This window comes from Microtus pennsylvanicus, chromosome 4 (genome assembly GCF_037038515.1).
Source record: "Microtus pennsylvanicus isolate mMicPen1 chromosome 4, mMicPen1.hap1, whole genome shotgun sequence".
Classification (NCBI taxonomy): domain Eukaryota; kingdom Metazoa; phylum Chordata; class Mammalia; order Rodentia; family Cricetidae; genus Microtus; species Microtus pennsylvanicus.
In genome coordinates, this window is record NC_134582.1 from 15,261,733 (window position 1) to 15,288,157 (window position 26,425).

General features: G+C 36.4%; 1 protein-coding gene across 1 annotated transcript in view; it reads left to right on the forward strand.

Moving 5' to 3' along the window:
* Positions 1-26,425, forward strand: part of Dcc (DCC netrin 1 receptor) — a 1,030,120-nt gene that overhangs the window by 930,359 nt on the left and 73,336 nt on the right. The window contains exons 19-21 of the mRNA XM_075968336.1: positions 538-645; positions 6,916-7,110; positions 15,317-15,349. Of these exons, the coding sequence (XP_075824451.1) occupies positions 538-645; positions 6,916-7,110; positions 15,317-15,349 (336 nt within the window). The remainder of the gene's footprint in view (positions 1-537; positions 646-6,915; positions 7,111-15,316; positions 15,350-26,425) is intronic.

Below are 26,425 nucleotides of genomic sequence, written 5' to 3' on the forward strand. Positions count from 1 at the left end.
AAAGTCTCTCATATATTACTTGTCTTTTCTACTTCTGATTCTCAATTTCTGTTCTTCCTTAGAAAATACCTAGTACATTTTTAAGTTATAATATGTAACATGATTTTATGGAGTTTTGTGTTTGTTTGTTTGTTTGTTTGCTTGTATCTCTTTTGTTTCATGAAACTTGGTAGGTTAGTTTTTTCAGTTGTTATTAACTACAGTTTCAGTAAATCCTTTAATGGAAGTTCTAAAGTTCATGTGTTCATTAAGCATACAATTCTACATACATGCATGAGTGTGAGCTCACTTCAAAGCACCTATTGAATTTTTCAGCCCCGCATTTCCTCACACCTTTGGAAGACACTGTGCTTCCATGGTAAAGTACCAACTCTACTTGTTCCCTTCTGCCATTCGAAGAGTTGCAATGAATTGTAAAAAGCAAATAAACATGACATACCTGATGATAGATCCTAATTGTTAGTGCCATGAGAAAATGCCCACCAGCTTCTTTTTCCACCACCAATGACAAGACCTTGTCTCTGTCTCATCTCACAGCCCCGACTTCTGCTCCCAAGGATTTGACAGTCATAACTCGAGAAGGGAAGCCTCGGGCTGTCATTGTGAGCTGGCAGCCTCCCTTGGAAGCCAATGGGAAGATCACTGGTAAGCATCCAGCTTCCTCTCCAGCCTTGTCCCACCTTGACCTTTGCCCCTTACTTTGCTTACTTCACAGCTGCTCTTGCTCTTTGTGTGGAGTTTCTGATTCAGCATCTTGGTTCATTTCCTCATCTTCTCTGATTGGTGCTTCTTCTCCCCCGCTGAGGCTGTAGTTCTCTTAGGGTTCATACAAGTACACACACATGAGTATCAGCTTTCAGTTTCTGTGCGAAATATGTGTGTTTCATTCATAATAGGCATTTTGTGTTTTATCCTATGGACCATTAAGACCATCTTCTTATGGAGTTAGTGTAACAATGAATGACTGAAAGGAAGCTGATTTGGCCTTGCATTTTTGTGCAACGTATGAAGGAGGTTTGTCTTGGGATTTTTAACTTCTCATTTAGCTTTTAGCTTCATTCTTAAACAATAAGGTTCAAAAAATACTTAATATTGACCTACAGAAAATGAATTTTCAGAGTGACAGCTTTTATTTTTCCTAATATTGCTGATAACAAAAATGCCTAATTAAAACATCCATTAGAAGCCTATGATGTTAATTTAGTATATGTATAAAGAAACATAATGGAGTTCTACTAGAGAGTTTGCATTCAAATGATCAATTTAGGCTTTAAATAGATATCTTCATAGAATTAACTTATTATGAAAAGCATTACACAACTCTAAATGTGCACATTAGAGCCCAATGAAGGAGAACCATTGGGTTAGAAATTTATAAGTCTCTCTTTACTCTTCTACATGTATGTACAAGAGGTGCATAGCAATACTATAAATTAGCAGAGTGACTGAGTTTTCCTGTGATACAAATAAACAAGGAACATGCAGTTTTAGATGACAAACTCAAGTTAGATGGTACTTTGTGATTTTCTTCAAAATAAAAAAGATGATGTGAAGTTTATCAATGTGATTGAAGTTGAAGATTTGTTTTGCTTAGGAAATGGTTCTTAATGTAATAGCAAACAGAAATTTCATGTGAAACTGATAAAAAGTGGACAGATCAGAAGCATAAAGTTCCTCCCCCAAGAGGATATATGTTCAATTGCCAGTGTGCTAGCCCTTTGAGAACTTGGAAGAATGCATTCCAATTATTTTTTTTTATTCTCATTTCTCTGTGGTCTGGTCAACTTTCACTGGTTCTGTTTCAGTAAATTTGTAGCTTTTGATTTATTTATGCTTTATTTCATTATAAACAGGTTTTTATAAACATATGTCAAAAATAGATGAAATTTTATGAAGAAAATATAGAATTTTTAATGAAAAAAGATATGATGAAAACTATTTTTGGTGAGCTATGAAATGAGTCACACTTTCCACTGCTACATTCTTGACTCTCCCTCAAATAAACCGTCAACTTTGCAAAGTAAACAGAATGTGTTTTCAACTCTGAAAAGCAAAGCCTCAATTTTGCTTTACCAATGTAAAAATTAGAATTTTAGCCAAATTAAGAAATCTCTTACCCTTATGCTAGGAACCTGGAGAGGGATTTGGGAGGCATGTATGGATTGAGGTCCATCTTCCCAATATGATGACAGTGAATGAGTCTCCTTTTCCTGCTGTTAACACACACACACACACACACACACACACACACACACACATAAACACACACACACACACACACATAAACACACACACACACGAAGTACCCAAAACCTTAAAAGCTGACACGAGGATTATATCTGAGTTATATTGATGATTATTTTTATTTTCCTGTGGAAAGTACCTTAAGCACTGTCAACATTATTCCTTTGGGCTGGATCTTCTAGTTGGGCACCAACTCAATTTCCCTATGTTCTACAACAGAAGTAAAAGGGTATCCTTCCCTTTTCTTGGAAGACTTCCCTCCTCCCCATCATTCCTTAATAGCTACATAACATGTGTGGTTTCTCATATTTAAAGCTTAAAAGTTAAAATCGAGATACAGGTGAAAACATTCAATATTTGTATTTTGGGTTTGATTTCCTCACCCAGGATGTTGCAAATCTATGTACTTCAAAAAGATGAGATGAGAAAAAATGAATAAAGAATTTCAATGCTGAGAAGGTAAATCAGATAAAACCAATGTCATGATAATCTGATCACGAGCTCATCATATGCAGGGAATTTAGAATAATTTTAATAATATAATGTTCACAACAGAGGAAGCAGTGGCAATATACTTGTTGTCCTGATAAAAATAATAAGATAGTAACTGATCACATATTCTTACTGTTCTTAAATGAAATACAAGATTTCTGAAGTAATTCATCCACGCACAATTACCATGATTGCCTACTAAAACCTGTTGAAGATTGAAGGTCCTGGCTGGGTTGAACTATTTGTCAGAGATCACATGGCATACCTTGACCTACCCAATGCAAAGCAGTGTACCTGCTCTGTGGAAGGGGAACTCTATTTAATGTGTCTTGTGCTACTGTAACCAATTCTTCTGCCCTAAAGTCTCTTGGATTGTGAAATCATTCAACCATTGCCTTTATTCCATTTTGGACAGTTGTCCTAACTACTGCTTAAGTCCCATTTACCAGAGTATGGGTCATTTTATTCTCAATATTAACGTTTGATGAGAGAATTAACGTAGAAAGATATAAAAAGTAAAGAGAAGGGATAGAACAAATTCTGGCACATTGCTTCTTGAATTTCAAATGCCCGCTTATGTGAGGAGGAGCAGAATGATGTTACATTTTATGCATATTAGATAAGTGTGACTTTAAGACGAGAGCACGTAGCTGTACCAACAGTCCCAGAGGAGCCTCCAAACTCTGATTTCACATGAAACTTTACTCTTTTGGTCAGCTGTGACAAGTGAAAGAATGGGATGACAACGAAGGGCAGAAGACAGCCATTGGTAACAGATTCACACGTTTCCCAAGAGACTGTGTAGTTGTGAAAGTCTGCAATTTAAAACTTTAGATGGTGGATTCTGTAGCTTGAGAATATACCCAAACCTGGCCATTCAGATGAATCTGGGAGCTTTCTCCAAGATCACTTTTTAGGGTTGGATAATAATATCTTCAACTGAAGTTAGGAAAGTTTTAATTGTCAAATTAAAATAAAATGTAATCATCTGTGTCACCATAATATCAAGGACTGGTGGAAGGACAATTTTAAATTGTCAGAACCTGACACAAGATGAGCTTTAGCTAATCAACTACAGTTTTGAATATTTCAAAAAAAATATTTAGAGGAATCACAGTGAAAGTCAATGCATTGTTTTTCTGTAAAAATTTTAAAAAATCATAAAGGAGCATAGCTACGTAGGTGGGAAAATAATTTTCAACGTTTCATATGCATTGTGCCCTTACAACAGCACGGAAAATGTTAATTTCATTAGAAGTCATTAATCACTAGGTAATGGTAGCACGTGCCTTTAATGCCAGCATTTGGAAAGCAGAAACAGGTGGATCTCTGTGAGTTCCAAATCAGCCTGGTCTCCACAGCAAGTTCCAGGGCAGCGAGGGCTATCAGACAGGGAAATCCAGACTCAATAAAAAAATAACAAAATAAACCAAGTCATTAATCCAAAACAAGACTATACTACAGATATTCATACAATTAATGAGTTTCAGTACTGATTACTCATGAATTTTGTGAGGAATGATAACATGCCAGAGTGTGTGGCTACTGCCATAAAGAATATTTCCTGTTTTCTTTTAATTTTTTTTCAGATGGGGTAGAAGACATGATATAATAAATTAAAAAAAGAAAGAAAAATTGTAAATATCAGGATATTCTTCAAATAGACATGGTTTCTTGGAGAAACTGATTTGGATGATAAATATGAAGATATTTTATAATTTTTAGCATGGGAAATTAACTCTAAATGAACAAATATCCATGAAAACACTTTTATACAATGACAGTTTAAAACCCTCCCGAACCGGAATGTTCAGAAAGACTCATATAACATGTTCATATTCTGTGTTGTTCTCTATCATAATATACCTTCTCCCTTACCTCAAACTTTCAACATGATCAACTTTCATACTAACATGGCAACAGATGTCCAAAAATATAAAAATTCCACAGATCAACCAAGAATTTGCTCATGACATTGCTTGATTACAGGAATAATTTTGAGCACAGCTTATAGAGATTATCCTTAGTGTATATACTTCTGGCAATATTATTAGCATGTATTAGTAGCCAAAACCAACACATGGTTGTGGTCACAATTTCTGTGTATCTAGAATATCTTTACTGTTACTTTTCGAAGGCATAAATCAATATATCAACCTAGTGAAAGTCTCATTGTTAGTGATTGGTAATAATTTTGCTTCTCAACATGCATGATTGACAGGAGGTTTTGGTTCCTTATTGATGCCCAAAATTAACCCTTACTTCCTGCTTCCTGGTCAACTTCACTTGGAGATAGATGCACTTCATCAAAACCACCATAGGAAAAGAACCATGGAATCTGCTGACAAAACAGAAATTCCAATCTCCTTTGACTCAATGTTACAGAGTATTCTGATGCATAATTATGTTGGTGAGAGGCAAGATTTAGAACTCATCCTAGCTCAGGAGGACAACATCACACAAATGCGTGAAGACCAGAGAATGTATAGGAGTAATTGCAGCCATCAAATATGGTTAACCAAATTAGTAAATGAAAAAATCCTGCCCTGAGGTCATTTTTCTAAAGTATACCCACCCTTGAGGTAATTCCCATGACAGGCAGGTTTGAAAGAATACAAATAAAGAGGAAAGGTGAGAATTAACACAAAATAGGTATAAGTTTCATTAATCAGTCTTTAAGACAAAATGATTTGTGGATGTTGTATTTTGAAATTTAGCTTAAATATACAAATCAACAGAGAAGAAATTCCCAGTTTAGATCCCAGAAATCACAGAGCTCCAAATATCCAAGAAAGTCCTATAAGGCAGTGTAATGGGTGATACAAAAGCACAGGTGTTGTCTGAATTTATTAAAAACACAAAGCTTACAGGACAGGAGGCTCATGGCCAAGGACTGCTTTTATGTGTCAGAAATACCTTAACAGGACTTCAATTGATGGAATCGATTTGGATTCAGAAGGTAAGGGAAGTTAGATTGGTGTGAATAACAAGGAATGGGGGCTACGAGCTTCCTACAGTGAGGATTTGTGCTGGTGCTGGGATGCTTCTGAAGACAGGTGAAATTCAGTCGGAGAACTCTGAAGTAAGCATGGTTCAGACACAGCAGGGACAGTTCCCAGTCCAGATGGGGGCAAGAGCAATTCAAAGGAAAATGTTTTTAAAGGACAGCACATCGCTTTAAGAAAGTGATTTTCATATTCTTATGTACCACAGTATAGTGTATGAACAATACAAACAATAAAGATTATAATAAAAGAAACTTATGCAGAATTATTAGACTTATAAGCAATGCGGTATGCAAGGCAAATATTATTTACAGAATTTTGGCAGAAAGGAAGGACAACACCATGTTTATATAATAAAAACACACATTATTAGCTCCATACAGTTGCATCTGACAATGTAATATGTAAATTATTGATGCTTTTAAATAAGAGATAGCACCTACGTTGGCTAAGACTGGTGTTCAGATATGCATATTTCATAAGGCTAACTGATTTTCAGTGCATATTCAAATTAGACTATTATAAGTGCGTGAATTGTTACCATTCTACTGATATACTCCCAAACCATATAATTAAAGCCCTCCAGTGATAGACACTAATATCCGAGAATTTCCCTCTAGCCCTTTTTCCAACTAGCTTCGTTATTTGTGAGAGGAGTTCCACACGGGCCCTGCTAATTTCCCAGGGTCACTGCAAAAATAAAATATGACTGTTCATTTTTATAACATTATAAATATATACAGCATTTATAGTTTCCAATGTATCTTTATTATTTAAGCACAGTCAAAATAAATATTAATTCATTATCATTCATTATTGGACCGCCAAGAGTATCATGCAGGCATGTTATCTCAGGTTTACATTCATCATAGAGTGTTTGTATTTTAGAAAAGACAAATAATCAGAATTTATAAGTAGCTAAAACACCAATTTGTAAGTATGATATATATTTTATTTCTAATGGCATACTCTATATTCTGATTCTATGCATTGAAACAATTACTAACTAATTCTTACAATATTAAAAAGTCATTACTTGCTAAGCAGAATGTTGTTCTTTGTAGACTGTAGACACATAATGATTATTACAAAATATATTTGAGAAACATGTGTGCATTTAAAGGAGAACTACGACATGGACACCAAACAAAATTCCATTTGTTTATTTATGCAGCTTACATCTTGTTTTATACCTTGGACAAGAATATACCAATAGACGACTGGATTATGGAGACAATAAGCGGTGATCGGCTGACTCATCAGATCATGGATCTCAACCTTGACACCATGTACTACTTTCGAATTCAAGCACGGAATGCGAAAGGCGTGGGGCCCCTCTCCGATCCTATCCTCTTCAGGACTTTGAAAGGTTTGAATTATTTCTCGTCTCTTTCTTTTTATTTGGGGTTACTCACAGAATAACTCCATAGTCTGTGTTAGGAAAAACAAAGCTACACCGTTATATTTATTTTGGCGATAATACTTGCAGTGGGCATTCAAAATAAATTTAAATTTATTTTAAACTCAAAGACAATATGTCAAATATGGTTTTACCACATTTTTCTGGCATTCACACCAGAAGACATATTTAATCTGTCTTTTTATTTATAGCATCCAACATTTTGCATTAGTTTCTTGTATACCAATTTTATTTGAGGTGCAATGAATCCTTAGACCATTTAATATGAGGAAATAAAAATGTAGATGTATTGAATTATGTATATAGCCTAAAATTGGCAACCTTATTTCCTTTCAATAATGATTATTCTTATTTATTAAAGTAAACTTTAATAACATAAATCAACAAATTGCACAAAGAAAAATGTGGTTGGCAAGTTGATAACACAAAACCAAAAAGAAAGTTTAATATGATGGGTAAGTGAAACTCCACATTCTAGTAAGAATATATATGTATGTGTGTGTGTGTGTATATATATATGTATATATATACATGTATATGTGCACTCAATTTAAAAATAGTTGGTATACATATAGAAAGTACAAAGTTCAAATATTGATGGCATAAAAATGCACTCTTTTATAATCCAGTAATATTTTCATACAAGATGAAATGCTTGCAAGAGTCACAGTCGACGATGAAAAATAATTTGCATGGCCCATAGTTGATATTTACAGATGTATATTTGCTGTACTATGTTCAGTTTTATACAAGGATAGATAGAGTGTCTTAAACATGTGACAACATTATGTATATATGTTTTTCCAGAAAAAAATGAATAAATGATCGAAAACAAGTGAGACATTAAAAGGACCTTCATGATTGACAATTCTACCCACTTTTTTGCTGTACTTGAAGAAGGGTCTTAGAGTAACTGCATAGCCTGCTTCTCAATGCATTAGGAAGATATGCTAATATGTAGTGGACTTTTGAATTCTCATGAGTAAGCTATTCAAAAGCTGGATTTTGTTAACAGCTTACCTGAAATTTTGCCAAAAAATACACAAGCAAGCATTCATCCTAAGCCTGGGTGACAGTTCTTCATGTCACAGTAAGAGTGAGGAGGGAGGTGAGCAGTGAATGAGCTAGTTTCTGTCCGGGTTTTGCGGACCTCATGTCTAAATCAGGTTTTACTTCATGAGCAATTGAAAGGCAGCCAGTTGTTCATTTCACAGAATCATAGAATGTAACTAGATAATGTTTTGCAAATGCCTAAATTTTATCTATAGGCGGGTGCCAAATTAATTTCATGCTCACAGTGCATGCCAGGCAAGAGATGTCAGGGAGGGTTTATGGTGATTTAGAGAAACGGAATGTTTTCTACGGTAGATTGATGAGCTGCCGCAGGATATACTGGCCCGCATTGATAGCCTTCCTGGAGGTTATTTAATAACGTTAACATTGCGCTCGTTACTGTTTATCCTGACTGCCTTGGAATCATCTATTAAGTCATTTCCTAAGCTGGAGACAAGTTACAAAATTTCTTTTATAATAGTCTACAAGAATTAGGTCTAATGTACTGATCTGATGCTGTTCTTAATAGTAATCAAAGGCATTCTATGAATAAAGTTTGCTCACATGGTAAAAATCTTTTCATGCCTTGGGGAAGTTTTAGATTACTCACACCAAAAAACAAACCAAATAATAATAATAATACAGACACTGCTATCTTTAATATAACCTGAATTCTGAAAAGAAATGTAATTTTTATGTCATTTTAAATTACAAGTGTTTTAAGAACAATAAATTATCCATCATAAAAGATTTGATATCTCACTGAACTATGGCTACACCAAAGACAAAATCATGGAATTGCTCCGACTGAAGATTTGCTCTTTCCAAAGTTGCTTTAATGCAGAAGGCCTTTGTCCATCAGTATGTGACCTTGTTTGACAGAGAGAGTGTTTCAGATGTTTTCCTGAAGCTGGGGAACCCCTGTAGTCTGCTGGCTAATGGGTAAATGTTTCATTACAAGTCACGCCCGCGGCAGGTGTCCGCAAGTCTCTTTCTTCCATATTCAGACTTTGCCAAATTAACAGCATTTTGTACTTGAGATTTGAGTTTGTCTTTTGCTATTAGCAAAAAGCTAGAGGGCTTTAGGAGACTTGGTAAAGAGTCACTGATAAACTAAAAGAACATGTATAATTAGAAAGCGCATATACACATATCTGTGACATGTTTAATTATTCATTTGAAATTTTAATTAAAATTAATTTTTCACTTAATTTCTATCACTAAATAGTATTATGCAAATTCCCACCTCCCTTCCAAATAGCCTTCACAGACTTTTATTTAGAAACTCCTATACAGTTAAAACATTGCAAGATGTATGTTTCTGGGTGTATTACCTCCAGTGAAATCTTCATTGATGTGTTCACCTATTATATTAAGACTCATTATAGAAACTAGTAAAAGAATATGTCATAGGTAATAATATATTACATGTAATAATTCACACATACATGCATATTGTGCATGATTTCTTAGATTATTATTAATGTATAATAAACCCCATATGTGGTATAATACATAGGATTTATTAGAGTCGTTAACAAGTACTCCAACTCTTTCAACAATGTCTGTCTCCCAATGGAAAGTCCAAGAATCCAGTAATTGTTCAGTTGACAAAGTGTGGATATCTCAGCTGGTCCTTGGCATATGCCAGAATCATGAAAAATGGGGCTCTAATTCCAGTGAAGAAATGAATTTCTAGGGAAATTGAAGGCAAAGAAGCAAAGAGCAAGCACTCCCTTCTTCCATGTCCTTTATATAGGCTACATCCAGAAGTTGTGGCCCAAATTTGAACTGGGTCTTCCCAACTTAGAAGATTCAAATTTAGGATGGGTCTTCTCCTCAAATGATTCAGTCAACAAAAGTCGCTTGCAGCTGTATCCAGTCACTTGGGTATTCCTTAGTTCAAAATGTATCAGATTGACAGCTAAAAGTAGCAATTATATTTGTGATTGCACTCTGGAAGAGGGTCACAGAAAATTTCTATAGTGGGGGAACGTATTTTCCTCTTCCCAAAAGAGCAGAGTGTTCAGTGACAAATTCTCAATAGAGCATGATCTATTCTCCTGGCTTTCTTAATTGCCACTTTAAAATAAGATTCTTTCCAACCCAGAAGTAAAATTCACTGAAAGTCATGTGTCGGAGTATGGGAAACTGACTTTGATTTCAAATTGTATCAGGAAAGACATGGTGGTTTCGGTCACATGACATAAACAATTATAAATTCTATTTCTAATAAGTCCTTGATAAAAAGTAACTATTAGAATTCATTTAATCTCTGTTAGAAGATAATGTTCAGTAATTCTTTTGGAGACAAGTCTCACTATGTCAACTTTCCTGGCCTGAAAGTTGATATGTAGGCTAGATTGGCATTGATCTCACAAAGATCTGCCTGCCTCTACCTCTTGAGGGCTGGAACTAAAGGTGTATAGCACCACATTCAGCTAATAAACGTTTTTTATAACTTGAATTTTTTTCACACTATATCCAATGTAACTTTACTAACAGAAAACCAAATCTTAAGAAAGTACATTTGTTTATCGATTACTAAAAATATTTTGGACTTCAGACAATGAAGCAATACAATTAACAATTTGAAGGAACAATCAAAGGATGGAGAGAAATTGCCTTGACATTCATCTCTTTTCTTTTTATTCCTATTCGACATTATTCCATATACTCTCATTGAACACATCTCTACATTAGTATAAAACGCTGATTGGAATACCTTTTTGAATATGTACTGTGTTGATTCCCAAGTTTGTACACTTCCAGATTATGTAGTTACTTATGTCCCTCAAGTATTCTGCAACCTTATCGCTGGAAATCTGATATACTGCTTCTGACAAAGCAGTGTAATTTTTCACAGGCTACAGACTTTAGTTAAAAATCCTGCTCACCTGGGTCTGGAGGTACGAGCCTTTAATCTTGGCACTCAAGAGGTGATTTCCAGAACATTTAGCTCTATGCAGAGAGAACTTATCTGAGAGAGAGAGAGAGAGAGAGAGAGAGAGAGAGAGAGAGAGAGAGAATCGTCTGTCAACTCTCCATGTTTGCTTTTGGTTATTATTTTTTTTCAAACAAGAGTAACTCTAGGAACAATTAATTCTGGTACACAGAATGAATGAATGACTATATTATATATTACTGCATGATATCTGGCTCTCTGTGAATTTCAACAAAACATACAAAAACAAGTCAGTTTTGGAGTACAGGTTACAGGTTATCTAAATGAAGGCATAAGTCACAAAACAATCCCACACCAGTTTGGAACTGTGATTAATAAAAGGGTTATTTATTTAAAATGCAGATCACCATCCTAGACCCTCTGCATGACCAGGAAAGGGGGGCTATTAACGGGAAGCTGAGTCCAAAGCAAGAGAGAGACCATGGCTACTGCTGCTTTTTAAAAAGCAACAAAGACCACGCTATTGGCTGAAGAAGCAGAGGGAGCTCCTGCAACACCTTAATATGCGCAAAAGACACAAAAGTCAAATTCATGTATCTGTAAAATAGTTTAATTACTGGAGACTTACAAAAGTGGAGAGTGAAAAAAAATCTTTTTTTTTAGTATAAACAAGTGTGGGGGATAGCATATAATATGAATATAATATGAACCACATATAAATATAAGAACCAGAACAATGTATTCTTCTTCAAAAACTTCTGCCCTCAATAGGAATGTTTTCCAGATTGAACTTGCTAGGCTATTATCAAGGCCAAGTAACTAAGAGGAGGAAAAACATTCAGTTCGAGAAAGTGGTAGTCTTTCACATGGGTAAAGGAAAAGTCCATCTTCAGTTAGTTCCCTTCTTTTCTTATACCTAAGAAGCCAGGAAAAATAAAGAGAAATACTTGTGAAATTCATAGTACACAGTCGAGAAATACAACTAATTAAGAAAGTTTTAATCATAGAAGTATAGAATACTTCCCTTTGCCCCAAAGCACACTGCACCACTGATGGCCTGTTCACTACATGTTTGGCTACTAAGGAAAAAAAAATCAGTGTGTTCCAGCAGGAAAAAAAAGACCCTTTTGAGAGACAGAAAAACTGTAAGCACCTGAACTGTACATGACTGAATGTTGAAAGTAGAAGACTCAGTCCGATAATTTAAAATTATGAATAAGATGCTAAGGGCTCTAATGGATTAAGTCAACAGGATGTAATAACAGGTGGGCAATGTAAGCAAAGAGAAGGGAGTCTTAAAAAATGAAATGAAAGCTAAAAATAAAAATAAGCACTGTAATAGAATGAAGAATTATTTCATTGGCGTTTTAGCAGTCTGGACACAGCTCAGAAAAGACTGTGTTTATACATACATTTCAACAGGTACCTGAGTCGCTTAAAGTAAAGCAAACAAAGAGAGAAAATGAACAAAATTCACAAGGATTTGGAAATAACTAAAATTAGGAATATGTACAAATACAATATAAACAAACAGATGTAATATCTCTGAAACACGAGTGACTGAGAATTTCACCAAACATAATTTATTTAAATTTATAGGATGTTGGTAAAAGCAACCCTTAAGTGAAAATGTGTAGCATTAATACACATACTAGAAAAGCTAAAAGATCTAACTCAGTATCTTAAGTCAACACCTCAGAAAATCAGAGGAATGAGAGAAATGTGAATCTGGATTAAAAAGAATATAAATAATAAGAATTATAAGAACATATAATACAAATGAAATTTAAAATGGAAAATTGGCAGAGAAATCAACTAGATCAAAGTTGTTTGTTTGCAAAGTTCAATAAGAGTAGTAAGCCACTAGGTTCTAGGCAAGCTAACTGAAAAAAAAAAATGTAAGTGAAAAGTTAAATCTCTAACACAAGCCCTGAAAAGGAGTTGTCTCTACAAATCCATACTCATTAAAGGCATAATACAGAAACACTATAACCAACTCCATGTTCTCAATATTAACTAACTAAATGATATAGGACAACCCCTTCAAAGATAGAGGTGAAAAAACCACACAAGGAAAAAGACAACTTGAATTTGCCCCTATTTATCTCTAAAATAGAATCAATAAATAGTGATCTTCTAAAACAGGAGTCACCAAATCCACGTAGGCTGACTGATAAATCCCACCAAATACTAAAGGCAGAAATTCTGTCAATTGCCACACTCTCATTTAAGAGTAAAAACAGAATCAACACATCCGTATGTTATTTGTCAACTGTCCTAATAACAAACCCAAACAAACACCTTAGGAGGAAATCGCATGCTGACAACTCTGATGATCGTAAATGCAACAGTTGCCAACAAAATATTAGCAAATCAAAAAAGAGTGGTTTACCCCAGCTGTGCATTTCCTTTCTACAAGCTAAAAGAAAAAAATGTACACTATCAAAAACAAAGAGAAGTCATGCAGGATATACACCAGTCATTCAAGAATGAAAATCTCAATAAGCTGGAGAGTTCATAATTTTGCCAAAACCTCCACGGTTAACCTCATGCATAATGGTGAAAAACACAAAGTTTTCCCACTAAAACTGGGTCAAGACAACGATGTCTCCTCTCTTCTCTGCTTTTTCACATTATATTTTTTGATCCTGCATTAAAATAACAATAACAAAAATTTATTCAGATTAAGAAGAAAAAAATTCCATTCTCTAAAAACATAATAATCTACATAGGAAATAAATCAAAAGTAACAAAAATGTTTTGCTTATTGGAGCAAATTGAAATGCCGTAGGATTATATTAAAATAATGGTACTGATAAGTCAATCTCTGGGAAGAAGGGAGATCTCAGAAAACAAAATATTGGCCTAATATGCAGAAGAAGGCAAGTTTGAATCCCAGTACCCATGTAAAACTGCCAGGATGGTAACACATGGTTGTACTCCCCAAACTGAGAAGGCAGAGACACATGGATCCTTCAGGTTCACTGGTCAACCAGCCTTACTTTATTGGTGAGTGCCAGATCAATGACAGACCCTGCATCAATAAATAAATTAGCCAGCATCTGAATTTCAACATTCAAGACTGACCTCTGGCTTCTGAACAGTGCACATGCCTCTGCTTACACACGAAACAATGTACACATTAGCACACACACACACACACTTAGAAAATTCAGTCTCTTTCCTATAAGGAATTAAAAGGTGGAACTTAAATTGATAGCCACATTATCACTACATCAACACTCCCCGCAAAATGCAATGTGCAAATCTAACGAAACATTCAAAATATGTAAAATACTGATAAGTATCTTTTAAAGTAGTCTTTAATTATAACTTATACTCGTATATAATCCAAATATACTTTATAAGAACGTATATATCCGTTAAGCTACATGTTGATAATTTTGAAATAAATGGGATGTTGTAAGAAACATGTCTGCCCACAGTACTTGTCAGTCCTCAGCTTCTATTGCTTCCTGGTGCTTTGCAACACTCCTATATTCGGAAACAGATATATTAGAACAACATTTAGTAGAGCAATAATAGTTTGCAGGTTAAACACTAAGTGGAAATTATGTACAGGATTAAAAACATGACATTCTTAAGACTGCTTTTAGAACTGTGGTTGTATTGATTTAGTATTTAATTTCACTTGTTTAAGGAACAGAGGCCAGATTTTAAGATGTTTAGAGATAGCTTTACATTTTCAACGGAATCTGTGACCTTTATCATCATAACTCTTGCAGTTGTGAACAAACCAAGAGTCACCTTTACCAGGTGTGAGATCAAGTCGTCAAGGTTATCCCGCCAGCAGGTAGCCCACTGTATTCCCACCAGTTTTCCTGGTCCATTGGGAATCATCTAAGACTTGGACTTGCTTAAAAAAAAAAAAACTGTATAAAATATAAATACATCCTGTAGCATACTTCAAATAAAATAAATATGATTTGGAAGCTCTTTCTTCACATTTTACTATCAATTTCAATTTAATTAAAATTACCCAATGAGTTTCTGTTTAGAAAAACATGACAACTAGATTTTAGAAGGTATTTCTTTAGTAAAAAAACACATTATTTTCAGGTTTTGCTACCTCTGATTGATTATCCAAAAGAAATGATAACATTATGGACTTGATAAGCCAACTTTCTCCTAAGAAACGCTACACTATAATAACATAATTTATTTTTCTCTCCACAGTGGAACACCCTGACAAAATGGCGAATGACCAAGGTACAGTGCAACAGTCTATCGCTGTTTGTGTCTCTAATCAGTTGTATCTAGTAAAAGTGTCAATCATTGCTTTGTACTCCTGCTTTCACCTGGGCCATCCACCTGATGGAGGAGCAGACACTGGCATGATTAATCTTGTTAATGAAGTTCTGCTTGGCTACGGCTGTGGGTCTGATAGGGAAGATGTAAATTTTCTCGAGAGGAAATTGTTTTGTCTCTATTCTGAAGGACCAATTAAAATGTCAAGCTTCTTTGTATGAAATAAATTTTTAGTCTCTGTCTGCACTTCTGAATAATTCACATTAAGTATAATTAAGCTCAGCATAATTTTCAAGCTGCTCTCGCACCCTTTCCTGAGCTGTGGATTAAAGTTCTGCTGCGCTCCATAAATCATGTGTGCTTCTGCTCTGCAAGGAAATTTCTTTAATAAATAAAAACAAAGTTGAGTGAACTTTTAGGGCATTATAGCTGTTCATTGGAAACCAAAGTTCTTTTCTTCTCCTTCTCCTTCGTGTCTAAAAACTGATCTGAAATCATTCCTGGTTTCACACAATGAAGAAAAAAATGGAAATAAATACAAATTATCCTTCAACTCAAAAGTAAAAAAGAATTCCCTATTAACATAATTTGTAGACTGATTGATAAATTAGTATTCCATTATCTTTACACCAAAGACATTTAATAGAATTCTAAGAAAAGGAGAGTTGATGAGTTTCCTCGGGGGAGGGGGAATATATTCTTTCAGGGATAGTTTTGGAGTTCCGGAAACTATTTGTGTATCTGTTGTATATATTTGTGCTTTCCGGGCCAACAGTAGTTTGTCTTTCATTGCACATATGAATGGATAATCAGCATAGCCAGCTCACTTTGAGGCTCCCAAGCAACAAGTTGTGAGATTAAATGAAAATGCTCTTCCTGATGGCAGTTGTTTCTGACAAATACTGATCATCGGTGTGTTGCTCTTGCTGATGGTAGATGATGCCCAACCTGAATAGTGTTTTTGCCTAAGGATGATACATTCGGTTTCTTTTGTTTTGTTTTTCTGGAGTACTATGGAATTATCAAGGATTAATAAAAAGAAATTCACTCTGAGAAAATTTGGAGTTAATTTACCCTGGTAATAAGAATCCTAAATAGAGAAACAGGAAATTGAATAGTAAGAGAAAATGTAAGGAAAGCCTTGATGGTTGTTAAAAGTACAAAGTACCTTGGCAGTTTCTTGTTACGATTACTTGTTCTGGGAACCTAACACCTGCCATGGAGAACATACACAAAGAAAGAAAGAAAGAAAGAAAGAAAGAAAGAAAGAAAGAAAGAAAGAAAGAAAGAAAGAAAGAAAGAAAGAAAGAAAGAAAGAAAGAAAGAAAGAAAGGGGGGAGGGAGGGAGGGGGGAGGGAGGGAGGGAGGGAGGGGGGAGGAGGAAGGAAGGAAGGAAGGAAGGAAGGAAGGAAGGAAGGAAGGAAGGAAGGAAGGAAGGAAGGAAGGGAAAACTCAAGAATGAGATGGGGGCTGGGCAGTGGCCTTTAATCCTAGCATCCAGGAGGCAGAAGTAGGTGGATATCTGTGAGTTCGAGGCCAGCCTGGTCTGCAAGAGCTAGAATGAGTTGGGAGCAGGGAAATTTCTTATTGTTTTCTCGTAAGTATTTAAGTAGTAGTGAGAGTAGCATGAAAATCATAAACAACCCAGAATTCAACACTTGCATATTAGTTGATTGCGTCTAGTGTTTTCTTCACTCTAGTTTCGATCTGCTTTATACTTTCTTCTGTAGTTCTCTTTCTCATTTCGTTTCCTAGTTATTTCCTGGAATTTTCATGAGCAAGTGGCTGATGTGTTTGAAAGCAACTCAGGTCTTAGTGAGTTTGGTTTCATGAGAGGTAGTATCCCAAACCCTGCAAACTGTGTGCAGAGGATACACAAGGGCGGCCGTGCATCGCCGTGAGTTTCTATAATGCTTAATTGGACGCAATGAAGCATTTTCTGCCAAGTACAATTTTAAGAATGGATGATTGATTCATTTAACTCATAACACAACTGAGACTGATACTATTATTATCTCCATCTGAGCACTAAATAATCTGAAGCTTAGAGACGCTCAAAAATTTGCCTGTAGAAACAAACCCACAAAAGCCATGTTCCAGAAGTTCTGATTTTAAAGCCAAATCCAAATCCATTCAGTATGTGCTTTCTTCATGTTTATATGCAGGATCTATAAACATGTCAGTCTGGAAAGTTACAGCATCTAAAGTTGGATTGTGCTAGCATTTTTCTACCATGGATTGTGTTTGTTTATTTGTTTTTTCACATCAGTATTAGGAACAAAGCAAATGACTGTCCATCTGGGATAATCTTGTTAAAATGTTCCCCACAACTCTGAGTCTCCAAGGTTGGAAATATGGAGATGATGATAATTCTACTATCTCAGTTATCTTGGGCTTCCAGTATTAAATGCCAAGTAAATTAAACAACAAAAACATGTGTACCTTAGAGTTGAGATAAAAAGCCCCATGTGAAGGTCCAGAACAGCTGTGTTCTAGTGAGGGCTGTCCTTCCTACTTGCTAATGTTGTTCTTTGTTGTGCATCCCATGGCGGGAAAGAGCCTCCTAAGGTCTCCTCCTAAAATTCCATAAGCACCAGTGAATCAGTTCTCTCCACATATGACTTTACTTAGCCTTATTTACAACTGTATCTGAATGTGGTTGCAGCCTGTACAACAGCATCAGTATGTGAAAGAAATTTCTATTTGAATGAAACTTCTAGACTTTGTACTAAAATAAAATACTATTATAGTCATCATTTGAGCAAATAATCTGAAGTTTTTTTATGTTTTAAAGTAATTCCGAGGTTTTGGTGATTACATTTCTTGGAAGGAGAAAGGGAGGGTGTCATGCAGAGGAACCCTGGGAAGTGTTCCCAGAGAATAGGTGGAAGCTATACTGCATCTCTGTGTGGGTGTGTCTTATGCCCAGGACTCACAAAGCCTTGCACTTACATTCAAACAAAAGTGTCATTTGCTCCTTACTAATTGTCTTTCTGACTTACAGGGGGAAAAAAAGTATATTGCTCCAAATCACACAAATCATTGTTGCCAATGTTGGAAGCCAAATGCTTCTCTCTGACTTCACAATTTACATTTTATTGCTGCTCTAAACATAGGAATTATGTTTTTCTGAAATAATGGTAACACCTTCGAGTTTCTTATGAATACATTTCAGGGTTGTGCTGTCCATTTTCCGTAGTGATTCTCTGTGGCTGCCAAGGCATGTTCCACACAGAGCTGTCTAGTGATGAAAACTGATCTGCTTATGATTTCATATGCATGTCCGTGCCTAGCCAGTGTGATGGTAGAGTGGGTACAATGGCACGATCAGAGAAATTTACAGAGGGTAGAAACTTGCCTAGTTCAACTACAGAGAAAGTGCTCACTCCAGAAGTTTCAAGTGTTTCTGATTCCCCATGACCTGGGACTGGGTTGAAACACTTGGCATAGAAAAGTATGGACTTGTAAGCTAGTCTGCAGATTGAGGTAAAGAATGACCATGTGAACTGAGTTGTAGTTTAAAGAAAGAAGGATAAGCACCCTCAGAATTTTAACAATCACTTGTAAATCTCTGGTTCTGTCTGTTGGTCAATCACTATGTGCTGCTTGGTTGCTGGATTGGAACAAGAGCTGTTAAATGCCAGCACAGCCCTAATCCTGGGACCTACTGTGGGACTATGGGGTAGAGAATTAGCTTCTCTCAGCATTCCCACCTATAAAATCACCATGTGCATGAGATCACAGGTTTTTATACTGGAATTAGAATTTTTAAAAACCTAGGAACAGCAATAAAAACATTATAAATAGCTTTTCCACTACATATCAACCACTAGGTTCTCACGATAGTCAATTCAATTCTCATGCTGAAGTTGTAGTTCATTAAAATCAGATAAGAAGGATCTAATTCTTACCTAAGTGCTCACGGAGTATACGTAGTTAGATACAGATACATACATACCCATGTTACCTAGGAACCTTTGCTCAACACTGTTGTATAATTTTTGAAAATGCAATAAATTCATTGACTCTAACTTTCTTATCAAGAACATTAAACCTAGCAGTATCACCGTATGTTCACCTCATTTGAAAGACTTTCTTTTCTGCAAAAGGAGTATTTCTGTAAAATTTTTGAAACCAAACCTGCCATTTTGCACCTCAGCTGTTTTGATCTCATGTCTAAGCAAAATCTTAATTGTTTCCATTCTCAAAGAACTAGGGTTCTCAAGGCAGTGTAGTCAAGCCTTGAATTTTGTTAATGTAAGACAGAATTTGTAGGGTTCCGATTGCAACAGACAGGCTTCTGTTTGAAAAATTGAAACCTTTCACACCTTCAAGTGGGAGCAGTTTAATTGAAAACTAAAGCCTCTTTTTACCCTATTATTGCAAATCGCTTCAATTTGTTTTTTATTCAACCACTTGCTACACCCACTTGAAAACGCTATTCTCACCTGTGATTTTCTCAAGTTCAAAATTCGGCAATACTATAAATTATGAGTAGGGAAAAAAGTAGGGGTGGAAAAATGAGTAATGTGTTTTTAATAGAGTGTTAAGTGCCTGTCATGTTCCCAGCAAGCAATCAAGAAACTGACTCTCAGGAATCTTTATATTTTAATAGATAGCTTGGAAAGAAAGAGACATAGACAACTCCCAAAGGGATTTACTTGATCCATGTAGATTTTTAACCTTCTCAGTGAGGCATTTAGGTTTACTGGATCTCAATTTTCTAGACCCAGGTTCATTTTGTGACATAGCTACTCTTACTGTTGGCCCCCTTGGTTCTTCTTGAGAGATCTCTTCATACCTCTGACTTTCTAGCTTTGAATATTTGATCCTCTCAGTTCTGTGTTTTACATCTTCAGTATTGTTTCTTTGTTTTCCTCACAAGTCAGATTTTTGTTTATTTATGCATTTATTTTAAGACATAATTGCATTTCCCCCTTCCCTTTCTTCCCTCTAAGACTTCCCATAAATCCCTTCCCGCTCACCTTCCAATTTATAGCCTCTTTTTACACTAATTGTTATTTTATGCAAATGTTTATAAGTGTATTCATACATGTTTCTAAATATAGCTTTTTGGTCTGCATAATGTTACCTGTATGTGTGTTTTCAGGACAGACACTTAGACACTGAACAGTCACTTCACATGCTCTCTCCTCTGAGGAAGACCCTTCTCCCAGGCCCAACTTTCCTCATTTGCTTAGTTCCTTGTGAAAGGTTGAAACCTTCGGGGCTCTTTTTCTTCCAATGTATAATGTCCATTGGTGTCACCTATGGTCAACTCATGTTTGGGAAATTAGGTTTGTGAGACTTTATGGTTGTCACTTCTGATATTTTAGAAGGTACAATTTCACAGCCAACTCCCTTTTCCCTCTGCTCTTACTGTCTCCTCCCCCTCTCCAGCAATAGGATCTTATTTTAGGCACAGGAGTGTTTTGTAGAGGTATCGATTGGGACTTGGTTCCAAAGATCTACAGTTTGATTGGTTGTAGTGTTTGTTGTTGTTGTGATAGTGATCTCTTGTTTATTTTAAGAGAAGTTTCCTTCAGAAGGGGTTAAGACTGTGCTTATCTCTCATTCTCATTTCTACCACTTTTCCTAGTAACTAGTATTATAGTTATAAATAAATGCATTTTGAGTTAAATACAAGTGTCTAGGAAAATGGAATCATCTAGAAAACAAAAGCTTTCCTGACTAATAAAAAGTGTAGATTGAAAAAAACTATTGATGGAGGATGGTCTATGTGCTAATAGTCTCAGAAAGAAGGTGAATAAAATATAAGGATATATCTCTAGCTAAAAAATAGAAATTTAACAATAACCTACAAAAACAATAGATAAATGTAAAATTAAGAAACTATAGTCAACTTTGAAAGATTCTAAGCCCTTCTTTCTTTGATTTCTGTCCTTTCTTATTTGTTGGTAGCAGAAAAATTTATAGACTTCAATTTCACTAGCTTTTTGAAATGCTGAGTAGAAAATAAATCAAAACTAATAGGTGCCAGTAAATGATTGAATTGTGGGAAAATATTATTAGAAGAACTGGACTCACTTCTGACAACTTATTTATTAATAGTAGTGAATCTAGCATGAGGCTAGAAATGGAAACTCTTGAGGAAAAATAGCAGTAGTTTGGATTCATTTTCAAGCAATGCTCATTACAGAAAATTTGCTTTATAAATATGTCACTGTCAGATAAATATGTAAACTTTAAGTGACAATTCAGATGTTACCACTAAAATAGGTATTTTTGGATTTCAAACAGGTTATTATTGTGGGCTAGAGTAGAGAAAAGGATTTCTTAAAACCTAGTCTGGACTTAAATGTAAAAAGAAAATTAATGAAAAATGATAAGTACATTTCACTTGAGGAAATTCTGGGAAGGGATGAGCAAGAATCTGGAAGATGTGCAAATTATATCACCTATAAGATGGACTCATGGTGCAACCAAGGAACGGTAAGCAGGGCAGTGCATTATGGTAGAAAGATGAGCTTTTAAAAGGGATTTCTAATTTGTCTCTAACACAGTAGTTCTAGAATGTTCCTTATTTTCAACACATCAAAGACCCACCTCATTAGCCACCGACAATCTGCGTGCTCTCTTGCGTTCACAGCTATGTAAACCACAGTCACCTTTCGCTGGCCATGTTTGAGCATTTCTTCCTTGAGGGTATGGGGCCAGGAAAGGAGAGGATGATCTGGTTCCAGGGGTTGTCTCAATGTCAACCATGTCCTACATTTCTGCTATATCCTAGTTTGTCCTCTGCTACTGTTTTGCTTTCATGTTCTTGTTGTTTTTTATTTGATTGATTTTGGTTTTGATTCTGAGACTCAGAACAATCAAAGCAAGCTCTCCCTCTCCTGTACTGGGATCACAGATGTGGACCACCATGCTAGATTCTGGTATGCACTTTCTAAAATGGCAACATTGCTTCCCCCAGTGCTATATATGGCTTAAAAGACGATTTCTCTTTCCTTCCAAAGTCTACTGTGTTTTGTATGTCTATTGAGAATACAGGTGATATGTCTCCTAAATCCTATATTTAGGAATCATGGATTCCTAAACGCTCATACAAACACACCATGATTAACTCTTGGGTGTGATCTAGTTCATTTCTCCCCATCCACGCTTGTTCTCGTACTTATCAATTCACTGTGGAAAAACTGTCACCAAAGTTAAACAGAATCGGCTACTTAAGATGTGATCTTGAGTAAATTCATCTTCCTAAGCCATAATCTACTCATAAGTAAAATGCCCTGTTTTACAGATTTGTAGCTAACTTTATTCACACCCTACTTACTGCAAGAGCTTCTTTAAATCTCTTCATACATCATTAGCATAATCTTTCTCAAATAGATAGGACGTGTGCAAAATTCTCTAAGTGGGTCTCCCCAAGATAAACTCTAAGGAAACTTTTAGATAGACTATATATAAGGAATATTTTTCCCATGGCTTTCAGAACTCAGTTAGTTAACCTCTCTCTTTCTCTCAAGTTCTGTGTCCCCTGAAAAACCTCCCATAAATTTTCTAGTCTCAAACTGCTAATAATACCACTGTCTCATTATGATTCCTTACTTACAAATTGAGTTTTACTTTAACTTTTGGAACTAATCAAGGGGTTGAAATCACTCAATTAAACTTTTCCCTTTGCAGTAGTACACACACCTCTACAATAGCCATTTTGTGTCTCTAATGCTACAATCAGTAGATTCACTTGTTGTGTGACAGACGTTTCCTGTAGTGAGATCATACACACACACACACACACACACACATGTGCACACACACTCACACATATGTGTGCATGCCTACATACCTGCAATAGGAAGGAATGGACAGATCAATGAACAGATACCACCAGATCTGACCTGATGAACCAATGAATTTTACTGGAGTAACTTACAGAAATGTGGATGAAGACTTACAGGAATAGAAATGACTCAAAGGCAAAAATATCACCAAAGTCCTCCATATCCTGGGTGACATATCACAAAAACCAAAACCTACAGCATTCTCCACAGCCTGTAGGAGGTGCAACATGCTGAAGAGCGTCTTTTAGACAAGATATGCAAAATAGTTAACTATTAGTGTTAGGTTATTTATATAATAAAAGCATTTCCTGAGGCTGTGCAGGAAAAGACGCAATCCCATAACAAAGAGTAGGTTTACAAACAAACCTTTCATAAATCATTCTGAAAGTCCACTGTCATATGTTCTTAACAAGTGACATGTGACTCCAAAAGATCAAAAGAAAGAAGACACTAGACTCAAACATAAGCAAGGTCTAATACAGTATGGTAAGGTCTATTAATGTTTGTCAATTGCTTGCTTACTCCACCGTTGCGTCTTGGGTATAGTAACAATATGGTTAGGAAGCACTAACTTAATAAGCTCACCACAACCCTCTGTCATTATCTCTGAGTATTCTACCTCCATGTTTTGAAGCTCTTCCTTAAGCCTTTCGTATATTTCCTCAGTCTTAGTGAAATCATTGGGTCTGCCTTAAGCGTCTCATGCCTACCCAAAGCCCTGTTACCACAGCATGGCCCTGTTACCACTGCTGTACCTTCTGCTTCCCTGGGTCTCAGATGCCCTGAACTGGCTCTGTCTCTTAATCAGTAGTTGTTCCTTCTCTATCCACTTCCCCTATCTTCTGGGAGCAATCCTGGATGGACCAACTATCTCTACACCTAGTATAAACTTTTCCTGAGGGAATGTACCCGCACTAAATGGGGTTAATTACCTGCCCCTGGTAGAGGCTTAAGAGTCTTTCCCTATTGTGTCCTATCTTTCTGTGAGCTATTCCTCATGCTGTGAAGCCTCCCACACCTCCTTAGCACATAACCGAACTTTATGTCATATTTACTCATTAGGAAATTCCACTCTACACAAATCTTCCCACATTTGTCTTCAAGACACAGACTTTTATCTTTGTTTTGCCTTTTACAAAAAAAAAAAAATCTCCTCTGGGTTACTCTTTTGTTTTGCCTACACTCATTACATTATAATTTAGACATGTGAACCTGCCAACGCATTTCTTATTTTATGAACATCTTGCCCTAGTTTGGAAACAAAGTTGTTCAAGATCCATGCCACTCTTGAGGTCCCTGATGAATCAACGTGTTTTTTAACTTGTGTGTGGACACAGTTCCCTCTAACCCAGGGAAGTGAGATTAAAATACAGCTTCTCTTCTTCCCAGTTCCCTCAATAGTGTCTGCACCTCCTCTATGGTCCTCCAGCTTCTTTTATTTATGAGGACTTCAGTGAAAGATTCCTAATGGCTCTGAAAGACCCGTCCACCACGGACTGATTTCTCTCATGCTTTTCTAATTCATATAGCCTTTCCCTAGGAAGGGAAGGGTAGCTGTGTTATTCTTTTTTTTTCCTGCCTCCACAGCAGTCAGACTGATCTCATTTGTTCTCACATCTCACCTCCCTCGCTCTTGGATTCTTCCATTTGGTGCTGTGTTTCTGGATCCCAGGAAGAGCTTTTGAGCATGGCTATGACAAGATGTCTCTTTTCCTTTTAGACTCCAAACTGTAAGAAACGGCCAGCCGACATCTCTATCTTGTTCTCTAGTTTATTTATTTGTCAGATCAGAGACAAACATAGAGGATACTGCTGTAGCTCCTATTCTAGTTGAAATTCCTCCTTTACACAAACATGTTCCAGCTTGGCTCGCCTCTCCGAACCGGATGCATTTTTAACTACAGAGGTCAAGTAGCCTCTGCTGTTGCTTACTGACAAACCCAAACCTTGTAGGCTATTCTCAAAGATGGCAAAATTGTCTCTAAAACTTTCATTGCTTTCAGGACATCTCTGAACTTTCATAGTACATCCCACTCATCAAGTAGTCATGCCACCTCCTATTACACAGTGACTGCCATCCTGGGACCCCCCTATAGATATTCCTAATACTGTTGGCTTAACCTTCTTTGGTGGTCTCACTACCCAGAAAAAAGCCATCCAGCCATGGCCATAGTAAAAACACACACACATACTATACCAGAAAAGTAGGTTGTATCGGAATTTCCTCTGTGAATATTCCCCCTCAGGCTGATCAGCCTTTGTAGGGTGTCTTGTGAGGATCATGCTCTCACTCATCCCCAACTCATCTTTGGTTCTTTTGTGTCTTCAGGCTCCAATTATATTGTATGACATAATTTCCCAGGAGACATGCACCATGTGCATCTACTCATGCCAGAGAGAGGTGACAGACCAAGGTACAGATACCATCAAGAGCCACCTTAGATAGGCAATGAGTTTTATTGGGATTGTTCACAAGAATATGTCTGGGGGTGATAGGAACAGAAATGACTTAAAGGCAGCTGTGTCACTGAAGCCCACTCCAGTATGAGTGACAGCTTGCAAACACTGGGAAACTAGAGCATACTGCCCAGCCTGCAGGAAGCTCAGTAGACTAGAGATTGTCCTTACCAGGTGACTTTGTGGCTCTGAACCTCTTTCATACAGATGCTTGTTTCCTCTAGGAAATGTATCTGGTCCCTTCTTCGTGAAAGCACCTGAGTTTGTATCAGGCTTTCTTGCATCTTGATTGGTCTTAGAATGAGTTATCTCTACAATTGGAGAAGGATGAACCTAGTGAATGCAGTCAGATTCAAAGACTTCTGGTAGCTGTTTTGAGTAATTTCCTTTCTGTCTTGAGGAGCATGGTTGCAGTGTGTCATGGTTGAATCTCAGAGGAAACTGCTACACAACACAAAAAAACTTCTCTATCGAATGAATGGGAGGAGGATGAGTAGATATGCGGGCGAGGAAATTCCAATAGACTCATTATTGATATCCTCCAAAAGGGTGTGCATGGTTTAATGTCTTCACTCAGCAGCTTCCTTAGAGAAAAACGGAACCCTGTCACTTCTATCTTTTCTCCATGTGACTTAGAGCTTCACCCAAACACAAGCCCTTATTAAACCTGAGTTTGGGATCATCATCTAGGAGAGGCTATCAGTGTCATTCGGTGGACTTTGAGCGCAGTTTCCATTTTATGAACTACATGAGGCTGGACCTCATCGTCCAT